Consider the following 21,217-nt stretch of genomic DNA (forward strand, 5'->3'; position numbering starts at 1 on the left):
TAAAAAGCTTTTCAGTATCTTTGAAATTGGGGTGTATCTTATGGTAGACAGCATGCCATAATTTAATTGGGATTCTTTTTCTTTCTTCAAGAAACATAACTGTTACAACCAATTGTATCTTAGATTTAAAATAAGATATAGTGAATTAAAAAAAATTAAAATTGTAACCTGAGGATTGAGTAAGGTTACTTTTCTTTTGTAAAAGAAAAACAAATAATGCTAATATTTATATTCATTGTGCTTTCTATTTAAAAAAAAAAGTTTAATTTATTAGACAGCTTCGATTAAACCTTTATCCCACTCTCTTTAAAACAGTGGGTCAAAAAATCAGTTGAATGGGTCATTTTTTTCATTGTTTATTTAAGGATTTTTTTTTAGTTTTCCAAAATATTTATAAAATCATGTTTGCTAATGCTTGTCTTTACTAACTTTTTTAATTAGTAAAGGCAATACTTGATTTGTAAAACTTTTAGTTTAATATGTAAGTATATATTAGTACATGATGTAAAACATCTTTTTTACTGAAGGTGTAAGCAAAGTTTAAGAGCACTAATAGATCTCTATATCATGATATAAAAAGTAAAATCTAATGTTAAGTATAAAAACGGCAAAGTAGAGAATAGTGCGTAGAATACAGTATCATTTGTTTAAGTCATGAGGAAAAGATCACATATTTCAATTTATACATGCACAAAGTATCTCTGAAAGAATATAAGACAGTGCTACAATAATAGTTGGAGTCTTCAATACCCTACTTTCATATTGCACAGAAATTCTAGACAGATCAATAAGGAAATAGAAAACCTGAACCTTATAAAACAACTAAATCTAATAAAATTAAACAAAACACTCCACCCAACAGCAGCAGAATATATATTCTTCTCAAATGCACACAGAACATTCTCCAGGACAGAACATAAGCTAGGCATAGGTAATTCTTAGTTAATTTAAGCTCAAAATCATATAAAGTATTTCTCTGACTACTACAGAATGAAATTAAAATTCAGTAACACAAGAAAAATGAAGCATTCACAAATATGTGGCTATTAAATAACATGCTCTTAAATAAGCAATAGGTCAAGGAAGAAATCACGAAGAAAACGAGAAAACATTGACATGAATGAAAATGAAAACAACATACCAAAACTAATGAGATGCAGCAAAAGCAGAACTCAGAGGGAAATTTATAGCTGTAAATATCTACATTAAAAAGATCTCAAGTCAGTAATTTGATATCTTATGGAACTACAGAAAGATCAAGCTAAGCCCAAGGCCAGCAGATGAAAAGAAATTATTAAAGATTAGAGCAGAGATAAATGAAACATAGACTAGAAAAATAAAGAGAATCAATAAAATCAGAAGTTGGTTCTCGAAAAGAGAAACAAAACTAACAAACGTTTAGCTAGACTGACTGAAAAAGAGAAGATGCAAATAACTAGGATCAGAAATGAAAACAGAGATGTTAGTACCAACGTTACAGAAATTAAAAGAAATACAAAATACTATGAACTGTTCATCAACAAATTAGATAATCAAGATGAAATAAACTAGTTCTTAGAATCACAGAAATCACCAAACTGATTCAGTAAGTAGAACACCCCAACAGACTTATAACAAGGGAATAGATTGAAGAATTCCTATATACGCTATTAAGCCAACCTTAGCCTGATAACAAAACCAAAGATACCAGAAGATAAGAAAACCGCCGAACAGTATCCCTACTGAATACAGACACAAAAATACTCAACAAAATACTAACAACAGATCCAAAAGCACATTGGAAGGTTTATAAACCAAGACCAAATGGGATGTATCCCACGAATGCAAGACTGGTTTAACATAAAATCCAGCAATATATTAATAATACAGGTATATCACAGTAGAACGATGGGTGAAAATCACATTATCATCTCAACAGATGCAGTAAAAGCATGTGGTAAATTCAATGCTATTTCATGATAAGAACATTTAGCAAACTAGGGATAAAAGGAACTTCCTTAATTTGATAAAGGACATTTATAAAAATTCTATAGCAAACATAGTCAATGGTGAAAGATTGAAAGCTTTCCTGTAAGATCAGAAACAAGGCAAAAATATCTGCTTTGTCAAAACACTACTATCCAAATTGTACTGGAAGTCCAAGCCAGAGCAATTAAGCAAGAGGAAAAAATAAAAGCCATCTAAATTGTAAAGAAGAAGCAAAACTATCTCTTTATGTGCAGATGACATGATTCTATATATGTAGAAAATCTCATAGGAACCACAAAAAACTAATAGTTAATAAGCAAATGTAGTAAAGCTGCAAGATTTAAGATCAACACACAGTGATCAGTGTTGTTTTGTTAAACCAGGATAAACCTTTCCTTTCTCGAAAAGAAAATTAAAAGAACAATTCCATTTACAAAACCATCCAAAAGAACAAAATACTTAGGAATAAATGTAGCTGAAGAAGTAAAAAAATTGTACACTGAAACTATAAAATCTTACTGAAAGAAATTAAAGATTTAAAACAAAAAGACATTCCATGTCCATGAACTGGAAAACTTAATGTTAGGATGGCTATCTTCCCAAAGAGATCTATAGCTTTAATGTAATCTCTATAAAAATTTCAACGACCTGTTTTGCAGAAGTGGAAAGTTGAGCATCAAATTCATATGGAACTGCAAGGGGCCGCAAACAGACAATAGTGAAATGGAGTTGGAGGACTCAATGTCCCAGTTTCAAAACTTACTACAAACAAAAGTTATCAAACCAGTGTGGTAGTGGCATATGGCTAGACATACAGACCAATGGAACAGAACTGAAAGTCTAGAAATAAACCCAAAGAATCTAGGCCCAAATGATTTTTGACAAAAGTAGCAAGACTATTCAAAAAAGAAATTTTTTTCTCTTGAACTGTTTCCAGATAACTGGATAGCCATATGAAAAGAATAAAGTTAGACCCTATTTCACTCCATATATAATAGATCAAAATAGATCACTGACCTAAATATATATAAAAAGGTTTTCTTCTAATTGTTTTATAGGTTTAGCTCTTATATATATTCATATACATATATATATCTTCTATAACATTGATTGATTTGGCAATGGATTCTTAAAATTGATACTTAGAGCACAAACAACACAAGAAAAAAATAGATAAATCAGATTTCATAAAAATGGAAAACATTTGCCCATCAAAGGATATGATCAAGAGTATAAAAAGAAAACCTACAGGATGAAAAGAAACATTTGCAAATCATATATATGATAAAGGTTTACTACCCAGAATATATAAAAAACTCTTACAACTCAAAAACATGAACATAAACAATCAAATTTAAAAACGATCAAAGGACTTGAAAGAATACTCTACAAGCTAGCAAAATTGACTGCATGTGGGACAGAAGCTCAAGGACAGGAATAAAGGAATTTTCAATGTACCTCTTTTTACATTAAAAAAAGTTACACCCTGTAAACATATGAATCAAAACATTAAACCCTGTTTCTAATGCTCTATTTATGTAATCGGCTAAGATATTACTACATTCAGTTTACTAAAGAACATTGAAATTGTATTTAAATACCAATAAAAAGGCTTTTGCTGACAAAAGAATATCAAACTTGAGAAATAAGAAGTCAAAATATTAATCCTTCAATCATAACATTTTTAAAAAATGTAGATTTATCACTTAAGCCCTGGAGTTTGAGGCTGTAGTGAGCCATGATTGTGCCACTGCACTCCAGCCTGAGTGACAGTGCAAGAGGCTGTCTCAATAAAAAACCAAAAAACCAAACCAAACCAAAACAAAAAAATGACAACTCTGTCTCCCCATAGACAGAGATATATAGAGATTTATAATAAGAAACAGGGGTGAAATATTAAAAAGTAATTCAATATCAAGAGATTAAACGAAAAAAAGTTTTGTTCTTTTATGCCCAGGGATTGATTTTAAATCAAACTAAGAAATATTTCATTATTTACCAATTTAATTTTGAGGAAATACAATTTTGTTTTATTATAAATGGCAACTTTTCTGATAAAACATATAAATAATTAAATGAACAAAGATAGATGATCAGTTTTTCAGGAAATGATTATATATTTTTTAATTATAAAAAATTTAAAATCAGCCAAAAAAGTGAACATCATACCACAAATTAGATATATGTGTGCATATATGCATATAATCTGTACGTATAATGTATCTGATTACTGATGATGCAAATTTATAAATATTTCATGCAGTACAGTCAGATTTTAGTGGTAGTCTTTTATGATAATATGGAAAATTAAAATCAAAAAGCTAAAACTGAATTTCATAATAATCAGGTTTCCATACTATTTTAAAGATGATATTAAGGAAATATAGTAAAAGGGATGCAAACATTAACGCATTACATGGATTATGTTACAAGCTAAAAAAGGAAAAGAAGCTCAAACACCATTCTGCCAGGCAGAACTGCAAAACAATCTGAAATTGGACACTGATCCTTCAAGACATATAATACTTTCCATACTTACTAATATCTTACGACTATTTCAAAATAATTAGATAAGAATAAAGCCATCAGTAGGGAAACCATCTTTTTAATTGATTTTATTAAAAAACCTGTGGGGACAAGAAATTTTAAAGCTCTACATGTTTTCTTGAGGATCAGTACAAATTTCTTGTGCTAAATGGATAATTGAAAATAAGCTTTAAATGGGTTTTGCCAATGCATTATGTACCTATCATACTGTAGGTCCCAGAAATTATGAGTAAAATCATTGGTAAATATTAAGAAGATAACAATATATTCTAAAATATTCTTCATCTATTCTTTATAAAATGTTTTTGATCTAAAAATTTTATCTCGAAAACTGAATTCAATTAAATAATTTAAATTATTTGCAAATAAACCATCCACTGCCATTTAAATGAGATTACAGATAACTTTCCATTAATCTTTTATTGATTAAAATATAACTATATTTAATAATAATTTATAAATACAACCATAAAAATAACTTCCTACAGTATTTATGGATCATAACATAGGCTATGTGGACTCAAATGTATTTGGAAATGTATTTTGGATACTTAAAGCATCTGTCAATAACAGGTTAACTGCAAGAAAAATAGAAAAGGTACTTTTAAAAGTTGTTTTAGTCAATATTATGACTATTCTATTATAAGAGAAATGTGATTTATTGCCAAAACAAGCATAATAACACATTTACAATCGGCAACTTCAAGTACATTTAAGACAAGTGTTACATTATTCATTCCTGTTAATTTAATACAAAGAATGTCCATTTCTGTAGACATATGAAGCATATCATACCAAGAGCAGAGATAATTAGTTAACTGGTAATGTAAAAACCAGACAGTGTTCATGGCACAAAAATGGACCTACAGTAATAGTTAGTGCTGCAGAAGCTAACAATGATTTAAACAAAATTGGAAAAACATGAATACCATGCAGTTTTACTGAACTCACCTGACAGAGATGTAAAACCATTCTCTAGGAGCAGAGATGCATGCACAAAAGTAAGAATATGATTGCAAGTAATAGACTTTAACAAAATAAAAATATAACACTAAACTTCAGAATGACAAAAAATGGACAACATGATGGGATTACCGGGATGAAAATACTATGTGTCTTACCTCTCTCTTTGCCAATAGCACATTGGGAACAATGTGTGGCAGGCAGCGTCCCAGCATTAACATAACACTTTTTTCACTGTCTGCAATACGAGACACCTAGAAAACCAAAGAATTAATAAATAATGATAGTGGAGAACTTCCATTCATAATAATATGGAGAAGTTCATTCTTTAGGCCCTGACACCTCTGCTCTAAATACATATTCCAATATTTTAACTTATGTAACAACAACAACAACAGTGCTCTAAATGATATTAATATTTCTTTGGGCTAGAAACAGATTTAAAATGCCATTAAAATCAAGGATGAAGCCAAGGGGGCCTAATAGGCTTCATTTCTGGGAACAAGTAGTGGGGATAGCACAGGAGTAGGGCAGCCTCAATGTTTGTTTGTTTTTGTCCTTGAAGAGATGCTCACAAAGCTACAAACATTGGCTACAGTGATACTCTGTACAAAGAACTTGCAAATACAAGGGGTAGGCTAAGGAAGGTGATTCAGTCTTACAATGAGGATTGACAGAGTGCATCTAAACCATCCTCTAGCTCTGTGATATTCTCAGTGACACTGGAACAGAAGCCCATGGGAAGTCAAGTGAAATGAAACACAAAACAGCTAGAAAGAGAGGAGTGAGTAAGGAGGTAAGAAAAAGCAATAATAGGGTTGGGTGCCGTGGCTCATGCCTGCAATCCCAGCACTTTGGGAGGTTGAGGTGGGTGGATCATGAGGTCAGTAGTTCGAGACCAGTCTGGCCAACATGGTGAAACCCTGTCTCTACTAAAAATACAAAAATTAGCTGGGCGTGGTGGCACATGCCTGTAGTCCCAGCTACTCAGGAGGTTGAGGCAGAAGAATTGCTTGAATTGGGGAGGTGGAGGTTGCAGTGAGCTGAGATTGTACCACTGCACTCCAGCCTGGGCGACAGAGTGAGACTCGGTCTCAAAAAAAGAAAAACAAACCAAAACAGAACAAAAATCAATAATAATAAAATACCCCCTCAAGATCAATCTGCAAAAATAAATATAAAATAGTTCAGAGAAACTAATATGCAAGCTAATAAACTCAACTATTGGACATAACCACTACTAATGAAATGGAAATAATGGAGTAATTTAAATAAACAATTAATATATAGACAGTGTACACTAAGTTGGTTTTCTGAATTATATCCAATAGGTGCTATCATTAGACATACTATTAAAAATAGAGTTTATAAAAGGTCACTTTAATGTTAATGTTAATAGAAAAAACAGAAATGATCAACTACTTTCCTTAAAAGTATAAAAGTTTAGGAACTATTTCTTAGAGCATTATTGTAAATAATGGATTTGCATTTGAAATATAGCCTTATCACAGATGCTTCTGTAGAAGAGATACTAAAAAGAAGAAAAACAGTAGAATGTTTTTAAAAAGTTGTGGGAATAGGTGGTATAATTTACCTCGTATCCCAAACGACTATCTGCTGACATTCGACAAAAAGAGAGTAGTGCTTGATGGAATGCAGGAGACAATTTCCTAGAAGAAAATATTGTTTGAAAAGGAGATAATACCAAAGAATTACCACTGACATTTAAGGAGAAATTTAAGTTACATATTACAACTCCCATTCCTGCATTAATCCTACTCCACAAATGCTAACCAGATTTCTGAGCCACCAGTGACTTGAACACTTCACTAGAGAAACTTATACAGGTCACTAGGAGAAAAAAAAGTCAACAATAACTGGTATTCTTGCAGTAGTTTGATGTTATGGGAATAAATGGCATTTATAGTTAGTGGATCAAACCTAAAGTGGTATAGTAGATCAATGACTATAGAAATGATTTGAAAATCTGAAATAAGAACTTTCTCTACCCCCAGTTTTCTATGGGAAACACAAAGGTAAAGTGGATACACAGGTTGACCTGGTATATTGCTGAGAGGAATTAAAGTTTTGCAGACATACGTAATGCTAATGATAAATCTGATTATTAGAAAACCACATACAATGAGTCTAAAGATAAAGGAGCACTTCATTCAATATTCATGATACATTTTAAAGAAAGTTTCTGTTTGCAGTTGAAAAAATTAGCCTATTTTCTTTAATATTTATATTTCTAAAATAATACCAGTCTCTATGTAGTATTATTCATAAAATCATGACTATGAGTTGTACTTTGTGATGTTAAATCTACAAAGAAAAGATAACACCAAAAATTACATAATAAAGCTTATTTAGTATACACTAAAAAGTGGTACTCAGTAATTTCTGATTATAGAGTGCTGTACCAAAGCTTGAGCCTTTTGCTCTTTTATGATCCTCCCATATTCTCTCAGAAAGGGACCATAATCCTTCCTCCTATCCTAATCAGAAACCTCAAATAAGCCTTGATCCTTTTTTTTGAGATGGGGTCTTGCTGTATTGCCAGTGCTGATCTAGAACTCCTGGGCTCAAGCGATCCTCCTGAGTAGACAGGATTAGAGGCACATGCCATTGTCCCTGGCTTCCTTCCCTTTATTTTCACCCCAAATCCATTCAATGTTTTAACTTAATCTTGCAGATCTATATACTTCTTTCCCTTCCCATTACTAATGTTTCAATATAGAACAGGCCTCCATCATTTCTTACTTGGATTCTTCCAGCATATATGTGTATAGTTTCCTTTCTCCCAGTCTTGCTACCTTCCAATTACCTCTAGCTCAGAGGGCCTGTTCCAAAGCTTAGATACCATCATGTCCCAACATCTAAAATGAATTAACACAAGCTTATATGACTTCTTAGACTTTGTTTACCTCTCCAACTTCGTCTTCTGTCACTCTTTTCACTAGCATTATTTGCTTAAGCCTTACTAAGTCCTTCTTTGTTCCCTAAAGCACTATTTTGTTTGTGCACTTGGAAACACTCTTTCTTTTACCTCTTTGCTTGTTAACTCTTACTTAGTCTTGAAATCTCAGATGACACTTCTACGAAACCTTTCCTGCTCTGAAGACTAGGTTACTGCCTTGATTACATGTTCCCAAAGGAAAATGAACCTCTTTCATCAAACTACTTTTCATACCTTAGTGTTATTGCTTGTCTCTCATACTATAAGGTTTGAGGTTTGGGCCATGTCCATTCCAATTCTGTGACACCCCCCACCCCACACACACCCCTCTACTATGCACAGAAATAGTGAAAAAGTTGTGGTTCATGAGTGAAAAGCTTTACTTAAGTAAAAATCCAATACTTCTTAATAATAATGAGGACCTGTAAGTCTGAAACAAATTAGTTGTGCTTTTCTAATATATGTTTATAGCAGGCATAACATCTCTCTTATTTAATGGGAAATGAAGTATAACCTTGTGGATGAAAATGCACCATAGGATATTTGTAAGAATTAAATGAGTTAGTATACATGAAGCACTGATCATTCTGTCTGAAATGTAAAAACAGCTCAGCAATATTCCTTTCTTAAAAGTATTTTTCAAATTATAATCTAAAAAATTTAAAATTCTATTTTGTCTCTTCCACTAGGAAACATAATCATAAAGTGCAGGGACCATGCTTTTTGTCACCTGTGAGTTCTGCAACCCTATATAAATTAAATATATGAATTAAAAAAAGATATTAATGATGTAATATTAGTAATAGAAGCAGCCACAAGAAAAAAAAACTAGGAGCAAAAATTATTCCTTCTTTAACACAGGCAACTATGCAGCACCAAAATACTCCTCTGAGTGTGATAACAACTAAAGGATAGAGAAAAGGTAAAAAGCACTGGGTAAGTGTTTAGAGCGCATAGTAATATACACATTATTTATGGGTTTAAGTACTTAGCTAAGATAGAACCTATCCCATTGATGGGGAATTCCTTTTTGATCTAATTTAACTTAGTAACTATTTTGTGACTTTCTTGTGGCAACTACTTTGCCATGTGTTAAGGTCATGTCAAATATAAAAATTCATATATCTGATCTGCAAAAAGCAGTTTAAATAAGAATGGTAGCTCTTCCCATTTGACATGTACTAAATAGCTAAAAGATGCATTTCAAAATACAGTATGCATACTAACCTATTGGGTTTATCAAAATGAACTGTGGTTTTACTTGATGGAGAAGAAGGTGGCAGTCCTTCTCTTTCTCTCCTGGGGAATGAATTTGGGGAATTCTCTTTAGGAATAGTGGAGTCAACTTCATCTGGTATTGAAAGATGGATATCTGTGTTTTTTCCCTTGTCTGAACTATTTACAACTGGATGCTGGCCACTGTCCTCAGAGTCTTTGTGGGGCAACTGATCCAAAGAATGCTGAACAGAGTCACAAACTGCGGGGATGGCAAAGTGTTCATTTTTGAGGAAGTCCATTTCACTGTAGAAAGAAAGACAAATTAACAGAAATCACCAGAGGACAACCGTAAAAACTAGCATAAATCTCATGATGAGTTTAATGTTTTAAAAATATATTTAAAAGTATTAGTAGCAAATGGTTGGCAAGTGATAAATCTTTTTTATGCAATATTCACTGTTGCTTCATATATCTAAAAATGTAGCTATACACTCAACAATGAAGCATAAAAATGGCCTTAAAAACCCCACTTTTGATAAGCAATTAAATTTTTTTTTATTCATTTCCAAAATGGCGATAAATCCCTGAAACCCACAGGATTATTATAAGAACTAAATGGAATAATGAATGGGAAATATGTACAACACTAATGTAGGAGAAATCAAAACATCTTATTTCTTACTTCCAATACACATCGATTGTAAGATCACCATATTGATTTAGTAACTTGTTTTGGGAAAAAAGACATATTACTATTTTAAATATATTAAGCAATTACAAAATTTCTTTCAGAAGTGTTAAAATGTGAAGCAGTTATGCCTTACAATTGGAATGTTGTTTCATATATGTGTATAACTTGCTAATAGCTTTAAACATGTTAAGAGGATTTTTAGGAATGATGATCAAGTACTAACCTTTTAAGTCTTCTGATTTGCTCCATCAATGACCATTTCTCACTATTTAATAAACTAATTTTATCTTCTAATTTCTGTACTAATATGGAGTTCTAAAATCAAAACGGGAAAAACAGAAACTCAGGATCTCACTGTATGCTTTTACGTAGTTTAAATACTTTTTGTGGACTTGACTAATTAGTTGATATCTCTCACCTCTGCAGGCTGGGGAGTTTCCAGAGTTGGAGGAAGGTTGCCTATAATTGGTGTAAGGGCCTCTAACTCATCTTCTTCTACTCCACTGGCCACATCTACAAGATCTTTTCCAGTCACTTGATGATTTCCAAAATCTCGGTAGAGTTGCAGTAAGTCTGGAGGTTTTGGAATATTTAATCCTACATCATCCCATAATTCAAAATCCTAAAAGATACAAAATAATAATATAAAAAATCTTTGATGAAATTTTACCTTGGATTTTTGAAATTCATATTATTATTGCTAATACCTTTTTTTTAGATAGGGTCTTGCTGTGTCATGCAGGCTGGAGTACAGTGGCACAATCATAGACAGCTCATTGCAACCTCGAACTCCTGGGCTCAAATGAGCCTCCTACTTCAGTCTCCCAAGTAGCTGGAACTACAAGCACCCACCATCATGCCCAGCCAATTAAAAAAATTTTTTTTGTAGAGATGGGGTCTACTTTGTTGCCCAGGATGGTCTCAAACACCTGGCTTTAAGCAATCCTCCTACTTTGGCCTCCCATAGTGTTGAGATTACAGGTGTGAGCCACCACAGCCAGCCTCTGCGAATATCCTGAAAACCCAACATAATCATAATTTTGTTGCAATATCAAAGTGTATGTTCCAAGTGAGTAAATACCAGTCTTAAATTTACTTTACATCTTCCAATATCCAATATTATTCTTTTAAGTTCCCTGACATTCTAGATAAATAGATTTACTTGTCTTAGATATCAAAATGTTACACAATTTTTAATTATATCTCTTAAAAATGTAAACTCTTTTAACTTTGTTTTATATTAACTTGAAGCTCATAAAACATGCTCAAATATTTGCATGAAGTCATAAAACATGTCTAGATTAAGGAAGTCTTAGTATATAAATTGTTCCTATTATTTATAGGTTATAAGTAAATCCATCGATATCATTAATTTTGTTCTTCCCTTATTACTCCAATGTAATACATATTAGTGTAATCTCTAGTGGGTAAGGAAACAATTTAATCTACATGTCTTCTTGCTGCAAATGTTTGAATATAAATCATCTTATTAAAAATGCTTCTGGCAATTTTCAGAATCCAAATAGCTACTCTTCAATGTGTTGTATATTCAAACATATTTAACAGTTTTATTAACTCTAACACAGTTTCATTAAAAGTACTAAAAAGCATAGCTTCTTAAGCATTCTACACTTGATCTTAGCCAAAAGGCCAAGAAGCGATCTCTTAAGCATTCTATAGGCAAAGATTTTTAGAAAAGCTTTAGGAAGTTGCTGAGTAATCAATTGCATGTAAATACATTGTCTCACCATTCTCTCTTCCTCTAATGTATCAGAATTTAGTACTAATTTAATATATTATAACTTATGAGAACCTCTATGAAAAACTATGGCATATTAATTTGAACATTCTAAACGTGATATTCTTAATTCTTTGATGGTTTATTTGAATAATGAGATAGCTATTACTGAAGACTAAATCTGGGGCAGATACGTGTATTATAAGTGGGGGCTTTAGAGAAAACCAGTAAGTATGAAATTTGTATTTATCTCCACTATTATTGTTACAAGTGAATTTGAGGGAGACTTAAACTGGTCATCTGTAAAATGGGTATAATATTTATTACCTCTTAGGATTTTTGTAAGGATAAATTAAATGTATATAAAGGCCTTAACTATATAAAGGCCTTAACAGTGCTTGTTAAGGCCTTCATATACATTTAATTTATCCTTAAATTAAATGAATATTACACATAATTCAAATGTCCATTTACCTATCATTCATCCAAAATTTAAGACATATTTACTTTGTGCTTAGAACTACAAATAATTTCTAGTTGCTCCATATCCTTTCCAAAACTTCATACAGTCTTAGCTAAACATTCTAATTAAGGTGTTGTGGTATCTCAATGTGACTGAATTTGCATTTCTCTAATGAATACAGATGTTGAGAATTTTTATCATGTGCTTATTTTCCATCCATATAACTTCCTTGGTGAAGCACCTGTTTAAAACTTTTGTCCATTTTTTTAAAAAAATAGGTTATTTATTATTAAGTTTAGAGAGTTCTTTATATATTCTGGATATAAATCCTTTAAGAGATATGTTACTTGCAATATTTTACCCTTTCGGTCTTCTCATTAACTTAAAAGTGGCTTCCAAAGAGCAGAAGTTATTAATTTTGATGAGAGCAAATCTGATAGAGAACACTATGCCTTTTGTGTCATATCTAATAAATCTTTTGCCTATCTTCCAGGCCTGCAATGATTATTTTTTCCTCTAGAAGCCTTATAGCTTTTTAGGATATATATTTAAGTATATGTTCCATTTTGAGTTAACTTTTGTATATGGTATGTTTTGATGTTCAGTTTTTTTGGGCAAATGGTTCCATTAACATTTGTAAAAAAGAGACTACCCCTTCTGCATGGAAGTTGCTTTGCATTTTGTCAGAATTCAATAGATCATCTAGGTATAAATCCATCTCTGGCCTCTATTTTGTTTCATTAATTTATTTGTCTATATACCAATATGACACTGTCTTTACTATAACATCTTTTAAGACTTAAAGCCAGGTAGTTTAGGTCCTCCAACTTTGTTCTTCTTTATTAAAGTTGTTTTGGCCATTTCATTTTTCATATGAATTTTAGAAAAAAATTCATTACGAAAAAATGCCAGTGAGAAGTGAGATTTAGATTTCATTGAAAATACAAATCAAAATTGTTATCTTGACAATATTGGGTTTTCTGGTCCATAAGCACAGTATCTCTTAATTTATTTAAGTGTTCTTTAATTTATCTCAGCATGTTTAACAGTTTTCAGTGTAGAAGCTGTCAGATTTATCCCTAAGCTATTTCCTATTTTTTAATACTACTGAACATATTAAAAAAATTCAATTTCTAATTGATTGGTTGTTGCTAACATATGGAAATACAATAGTTTTCTTATACTTACCTTGTATCCTACAACCTTGCTAACATCACTTAGTTTTTGTCTCTCTTTTTTTTTTTTGAGATGAAGTCTCGCTTTGTCACCAGGCTGGAGTGCAATGGCGCAATCTCGGCTCACTGCAACCTCCACCTACTGGGTTCAAGCAATTCTCCTGTCTCAGCCTCCTGAGTAGCTAACACTACAGGTGTGCACCACCACGTCTAGCTAAATTTTGTATTTTTAGTAGAGATGGGGTTTCACCATGTTGGCCAGGATGGTCTCAATCTTTTGACCTCATGATCTGACTGCCTTGCCCTCCCAAAGTGCTGGGATTACAGGTGTGAGCCACCGTGCCCAGCCAGTTTTTGTATCTTTTTTGGAAAGGCCATAGGATTTTATATACACATGATCATGCCATTGGTGAATAAGGACTGTTATTTCTTCCTTTCCAAAATGTGTTCTTGAATTATTTTTTCTTGCCTTATTGCACTAGCTAGAAACTTCGGTATGATGTTGAACAGAAGTAGTGAGTGTAAATGTTCTTGTTTTCATCTTCATCTTTCATCATTAAGAATGATGTTAGTGATAGGTTTTCTATAAAGTCCTCTATCAGTTGGGGAAATGCCCCTTTATTTCTAATTTCTTTAAAGTTTTAAAAGAGAATGGATGTTGGATTGAGTCAAATGCCTTTTCTGCATCTTCTCAGATGATTATATTATTTTCTTCTTAATATGATGAATTACAATGACTAATTTTTAGATATGAAATCAACCTTATATTCCCGGGATAAACCACATTTGGTCGTAATGAATTGTCATTTTAACATTTTGTTTAATTTGATTTGCTAAAATATCATGTATAATTTCTACAACTATATTCATAAAGGAAATGAGCCTATAATTTTCTTTGTTTGCAGAGTCTTTGTCCGGTATTGATATCAGAATTATGCTGGTTTCATTGAATGAGTGAGGAAGTATTCTCTTCTCTTTAATTTCTAGAAGAGTTTGTATTACTTCTTTCTTAAATGTTTGGTCAAATTCTCAAGTGAAGTCATTCAGACTTCGAGTTTTCTTTGTAGGAGGATTTATTATTATTATTGTTATTATTATTATTTTATTATACTTTAAGTTCTGGGATCAGAATGTGCAGGTTTGTTACATAGATATACACGTGCCATGGTGGTCTGTTGCACCCATCAACCCATCATCTACATTAGGTATTTCTCCAAATGCTATCCCTCCCCAGCCTTTGACCCCTCAATAGGCCCCGGTGGGTAATGTTCCCCTCCCTGTGTCCATGTGTTCTCACTGTTCACCTCCCACTTATGAGTGAGAATATGTGGTGTTTGGTTTTCTGTTCCTGTGTTAGTTTGCTGAGGACGATGGTTTCCAGCTTCATTCATGTCCCTGCAAAGGACATGAACTCATCTTTTTTATGGCTGCATAGTATTCCATGGTTTATATGTGCCGCATTTTCTTAATCCAGTCTATCATTGATGGGTATTTGGGTGGTTTCTTTATGCAGTCTATCATTGATAGGCATATTGGGTGGTTCCAAAAAGTGGAAGAAGTATATGAACAGACATGTCTCAGAAGAAGACATATATGCAGCCAACAAACATATGAAAAATGCTCTAAAAACCCTAGAAGAAAATCTAGGCAAAACCATTCAGGACATAGGCATAGGCAAGGACTTCATGACTAAAACAACAAAAGCATTGGCAACAAAAGTTAAAATAGACAAATGAGATCTAAACTCCAGAGCTTCTGTACAGCAAAAGAAACAATCATTAGAGTGAACTGGCAACCAACAGAATGGGAACAAAATTTTTGCAATCTACCCATCTGACAAAGGGCTAATATCCAGAATCTACAAAGAACTAAAACAGATTTACAAGAATAAAACAAACAAACCCATTCAAAAGGGGGTGAAGGATATGAACAGACACTTTACAGAAGAAGACATATATGAGGCCAACAAACATGAAAAAATGCTCATCATCACTGGTCATTAGAGAAATGCAAATCAAAACCACATTGAGATACCATCTCATGCCAGTTAGAATGGCGATCATTAAAAAATCTGGAGACAACAGATGCTGGAGAGAATGTGGAGAAATAGGAACATTTTTACACTGTTGGTAGGAGTGTAAGTTAGTTCAACCATTGTGGAAGACAGTGTCATGATTCCTCAAGGACCTGGAAATAGAAATTCCATTTGACCCAGCAATCCCATTACTGGGTATATATCCAAAGGATTATAAATCATTCTATTATAAAGACACATGCACACGTATGTTCATTGTGGCATTGTTTACAATAGCAAAGACCTGGAACCAACCCAAATGCTCACTGATGATAGACTGGACAAGGAAAATATGGCACATATACACCATGGAATGCTATGCAGCCATAAAAAATGATGAGTTTGTGTCCTTTGTAGGGACATGGATGCATCTGGAAAGCATCATTCTCAGCAAACTGACACAGGAACAGGAAATCAAACGCCGCATGTTCTCACTCATGGGCGGGTGTTGAGCAGTGAAAACACATGGACACAGGGAAGGGAGCATCACACACTGAAGTCTGTTGGTGTGGAATAGGGGAGGGACAGCGGGGGGTTGGGAGGTTGGGGAGGGATAACATGGGGAGAAATGCCAGATGTAGGTGACAGGGGGATGGAGGCAGCAAACCACATTGCCATGTATGCACCTATGCAACAATCCTGAATGTTCTTCACAAGTATCCCAGAACCTAAAGTGCAATTAAAATATATGTGTGTGTGTGTGTGTGTGTGTGTGTGTATATATATATATATAAAAGCTCATCATCACTGGTCATTAGAGCAATGCAAATCAAAACCACAATGAGATACCATCTCATGCCAGTTAGAATAGTGATCATTAAAATGTTAGAAAACAGCACATGCTGGAGAGGATGTGGAGAAATAGGAACACTTTTACACTGTTGGTGGGAGTGTAAATTAGTTTAACCATGGTGGAAGACAATGTGGTGATTCTTCAAGGATCTAGAACCAGAAATACCATTTGATCCAGCAATCCCACTACTGGGTATATACCCAAAGGATTATAAATCATTCTACTATGAAGACACATGTACAGGTATGTGTATTGCAGCCCTGTTCACTGTAGGAGAATTTTTAACTACAAATTCAATTTCTTTAATAAATATAAAGCCCTTCAGATAATCTATTTCTTTTTGAGTGTTCTTTGGCAGTTGTCTTCTTTTAAGAAAAGTTGTTCATAACATTCTTTTATTATTCCTTTAATATAAGTAAAATATATAGTAATGTAACCCTGTTCATTGTTGTGGTAATTTGTATCTTCTCTCTTTTTCTTAATCAGTTAGGCTAGAAGTTTATGAATTTTACTGTTCTTCTCAGAGGACTAATTTTTTGTTTCATTAATTTTTCTCTACTGTTTTCTGCTGCATGCATCATTGACTTGTGCTATCATCTTTATTATTTTATTTCTTCTACTTACTTTGAGTTTCACTTGGTTTTCTTTTTTTAGTTTCTTAAGGCAGAACCTGATTTCAGTGATTTGAAATCTTTTCTTTTCTAGTATAGACATTTAGTGCTATGAATTTCCCTCTAAGTGCTACTTTAGTTATATCCCACAAATTTTGATATGTTTTGTTTTCATCTTCACTCAATTCAAAACAATAATTTCCCTTTTAATTTCTTTTTTAACTCGTGTTATTTGGAAATAACTTTATTACTATTTGCTAATTTCACCATCTTAAGACTTTTTTTAATAATCCATAATGTGGTCCACCTTTGTAAGTGATCCATCTGAATTTAAAAAGAGTATGTATTCACTGTTGAAGGATGAAGTATTTTACCAATTTTAAATACGATCAATTGGTTGATAATGTAGCACAAGTCTTCCATATCCTAAATGATTTTCTGTTGACTTGTGCTATTAAGTTTTGAGAGAGCATTGTTGATATCTCTAAATTGATTTTTATTTGAGAAGGACTAATCATTTACATTTACAGAGAATATTGAAAGAGCTGGGTTTTAATCTACCGTTTTATTATCTGTTTTCTATGTATTCCATCTATTTTTTGCTCCTCTTTTATTCTTTTTCTGTGTTCTTTTTCACAGCTCAATGTTTCTCACGTATTTAAAATCTTTCCTATTCACTGTTTAGTTGATCATTTAAAAAACACGATTAACCTAAACTATAACCATAGTATATCATTGCATAATACTTATGTTAGTTATATGTCAGGTTAAGTCTCTTACATAGCACATGTTCAGTGAAACTACCATTTAATAAAAAATAATTAGGTATCTGTTGCATTTAATTTTGCCAAATATATTCTAATAACTGAGGGGGTAACTGAACTATCTTCCTCAGAAAATTTCTATTTTTGCTAAGGGATCTATAAGAGATTTTACGAACCAACAGAATAATCTTGATTTAAAATGATGGCCTTCAGAATCCTACATAATGAATTCACTGGCATTTACTTTTTTAAGGTACAAGATTCAAACCAATTCATTAGCACTAAGAAGTCAAAGTATTTCACAGTTGAGAAATGACACTAAAATAAGACATCTTGTTTTGCTTAAAAGATTTCATCAGGAAAATAATAATGATAAAGTTCTAAAATTGGTCCCTATTTAGAGAGATACAGCTTATTTTCTCACTCTCATTTAAAATATACTCTCTTAATTATTGTCATCCATTTATGTAACATCTTAACTGTCATAGTGCAATTGAAGAGGTTTATAGTTAAACTGAATTTATAAGTACACAATAACCTGTACTACCAAGTATATGTCTTTAAAAAAGCATATTTTATGAATATAAAGCAAAGATGAGTGGATTATATAGTCACTGAGGAGTTGTAAAAAGGAGTCTAGAAAGAATGAAAAGTCTTTATGTCAAAAGCAACAGGGAAAGAAAAAATCTGTAAGCTAATAGAATTAATAGACTAGGTAGGCAAGAGACTGATGTTTCTGGTAACCAGTCTCGTAGAATTTTACAATATACATAAATTACAAAAAAAAAAAAAATATGTAAAACAGAAAGTGAACTATAAGTGTAAAAAGATATAAATCACTGTTAAAATAAAAAGTAACTTTAACTTTACCTGATCATCATTTTCATCTGAAAAGGTTATTGATGTAAGCTTGTAGTTATTCTTCAATAAAAATTCATTGACTAAGAAGTTCAGAGCTCTCTTTTCAAGAGGTTTGATTGGCTCCTGGAAGCAAAATACGAGGCAAACAGAAAATCATAAGTTTTCTTCCTTCAATATTTATGCTACCATTTTATGTGGAAGATACTTTTAGATCTGTCTTCTGTCACCTACCTGAATTTCAGGACTTGATTTGTAATTTTTTCGTTCCTGTAAAGGAACTTCATGCTCTGGTGGAAAAAAACATAAATACTATTTTACTATTTTACATTCTAAAGTATCTCAGCTACTTCTACATTGTCAAAGTAGAAAAGTCTCAAAAAAGTTTTATGTACACCACCTGCAGCCTTTGTCAGGTTGGCTCGGAGGGCCTGAATGGTCTCCTTGGCTTTCCGTAGTTCAAACTCCAGGACTGGACAGGGATTTGGAATAAACACACACAGGCATCCAACCAAGAAAAGGGAAACAAAAATCAAAAAATAAAAAGCAAGGATGGGTATGAAAAAAAAATACAATTTGTATTGAAAACAGAAAGCATGCAATCTTTATGAAACTTGTGAACGCATGCAGCAGAGTTGATTTGCAAGCAAACTGGTGAATGTCTTCCATAGTTTTAGAATTCAGGGGATTATTATCAAATGTTCTAGCTGTCTGACAAGGAATAGCTCTATTTAAAAATAAAATCTATGGCCTACTCTCGTTTAGATAAAGAAAAATATTAATAATCTGGGTACTTCTGCTTTACTCAGTCTAGGTAAGAAATATAATGAGATGTGTTCAGGTGACAATTTTAGGGGACAAGGTAAAAATTAGATAAAGCTCAAGCAAATATTCTTAAAAAGAAAATGTTAGTTTTTTTTTTTTACACTAAAGTTAACTTAGAATGCATTGTCTAGAATGTTACAAATCAATGTATAGAAACGTTAGTGAATAGATCCCTTCGTTAGGACGTTGAAGGAATAGGTTTAACAAATGTTGTGAGGCCTATAAATTTTTCTACAAACAACAAGAGTATGTTTTCTAAAAACAATCATAGATATGTCAAACACATATCAAAAAAACAAAACAAAACAAAAACAAAAACAAAAAGCCCAAACCCCAAGGGTTTTATTTTAGTTTTCATTTAAAGCTACAGGATAGAAACAGTTTCTCTTTTAATTTCTAATTAAGATAATTCTATAGCAAATGGATGGTTACATTTCTAAAAGTATAGTTCTCTAAGGACAGTAGTAAAATTAAGTAGAATTTCAAAGCTTCTGATAGAATTTCAAAGTTTCCGATAACTCTTCTAATAGATATATTCATGTTAACAGGTACTAGTGAAACTCAGAATTTCTCCTATTATCACATAATCTGATTATAACATAAATATGAATATTTTAATAAGCTCTTTAAAATGTTTCATCATGAGTGAGATTTAACTATGTATGTCTTAACTGGTGATTTTTCTTAAAATGTGTAATTATTGTGCTGTAGAAAAAGCAAAGCTTAGACTTGAGAAAAAAATATATTTCTGAAAAGTAAAGCTCTGGGAAAATTAAGTGATCCTTGTCACAAATGGATATTAAGAAATTAGAGTAGTTAAATCGTTCTGCATAAAAACTGGAACTTAAGGTTTCATCTTAAAAATGCATTTTTTTCCTAATTGACTGATACACAGAAAAAAGATGCCAAATGAGATGTTATCAGAGACAAGCTATAAAAGTATATGGAAAAATTAGGATTCACTCAGTTTGCACATTTTCAATAAAAACAAGATGTAATTGAATCACATCTAGTACACAAAGGCCAATTATTTTGATGCACAGAAATTTAACTGCAGTAACATGGAAGTACCACTAAAAATCAGATGACATTTTATGTTACTATATATTTTTCAGTAGTCAGCAATGCTGATCTGCAAATAATTCTGTGCAACAAAGTTAAAACATTTTCCTTAAAACTTACACTTTCAGAAACTCTTAGAGTTGCACTGAAGTAAGATTGGACACATTCAGTGTGTAAGGCAAGTACAGAATAGGTTTACACAGCATGTTGTTTTTTTTTTTTTAATTTCAAAACTCTAGGCAACTGATTTCGATTTAAAAATACCTAACTGTATCTTAAATAAAATAAATATATATTATGCTTTTGATATCATTTAAAATTTTCTAAGATACTACAGAACAATTGCAGATCAGAAGTGCCCTATGCCAGAATGATAGAAATATGAAAAAAAAAAAATGAAAAAAAAAAAAACTGGTTAAAACAGAAACTCAAAAAAAAAAAAAACCAAAAAAACAACTCAAAATGCAACTGGTGAAAGTTAGGTGACCAAGAGTAAAACACTGATGAT

At 32.2% G+C, this 21,217-nt stretch overlaps 1 protein-coding gene and 1 pseudogene across 11 annotated transcripts in view; both read right to left on the reverse strand.

Annotated features, from left to right (window-relative positions):
• The window catches only part of RELCH (RAB11 binding and LisH domain, coiled-coil and HEAT repeat containing), a 124,372-nt gene that overhangs the window by 69,767 nt on the left and 33,388 nt on the right, over positions 1-21,217 (reverse strand). For 6 of the 11 annotated variants that reach the window (XM_064379060.1, XM_021672026.2, XM_064379064.1 and 3 more), the window contains exons 3-11: positions 19,223-19,294; positions 19,057-19,112; positions 18,835-18,948; positions 10,765-10,968; positions 10,570-10,661; positions 9,665-9,958; positions 7,073-7,148; positions 5,637-5,732; positions 5,467-5,490 (exon numbers count right to left, since the gene is read on the reverse strand). In XM_064379060.1, coding sequence (XP_064235130.1) covers positions 5,467-5,490; positions 5,637-5,732; positions 7,073-7,148; positions 9,665-9,958; positions 10,570-10,661; positions 10,765-10,968; positions 18,835-18,948; positions 19,057-19,112; positions 19,223-19,294 — 1,028 coding nt within the window. The remainder of the gene's footprint in view (positions 1-5,466; positions 5,491-5,636; positions 5,733-7,072; positions 7,149-9,664; positions 9,959-10,569; positions 10,662-10,764; positions 10,969-18,834; positions 18,949-19,056; positions 19,113-19,222; positions 19,295-21,217) is intronic. The other 5 variants (XM_021672027.2, XM_021672028.2, XM_064379068.1 and 2 more) reach the window with 3 other exon arrangements.
• On the reverse strand, positions 11,868-12,008 carry LOC135276182 (U2 spliceosomal RNA; annotated as a pseudogene).

The sequence above is a fragment of the Aotus nancymaae genome, unplaced genomic scaffold (genome assembly GCF_030222135.1).
Source record: "Aotus nancymaae isolate 86718 unplaced genomic scaffold, 86718_ANA_hifiasm-v0.15.2.pri h1tg000020l, whole genome shotgun sequence".
NCBI lineage: Eukaryota > Metazoa > Chordata > Mammalia > Primates > Aotidae > Aotus > Aotus nancymaae.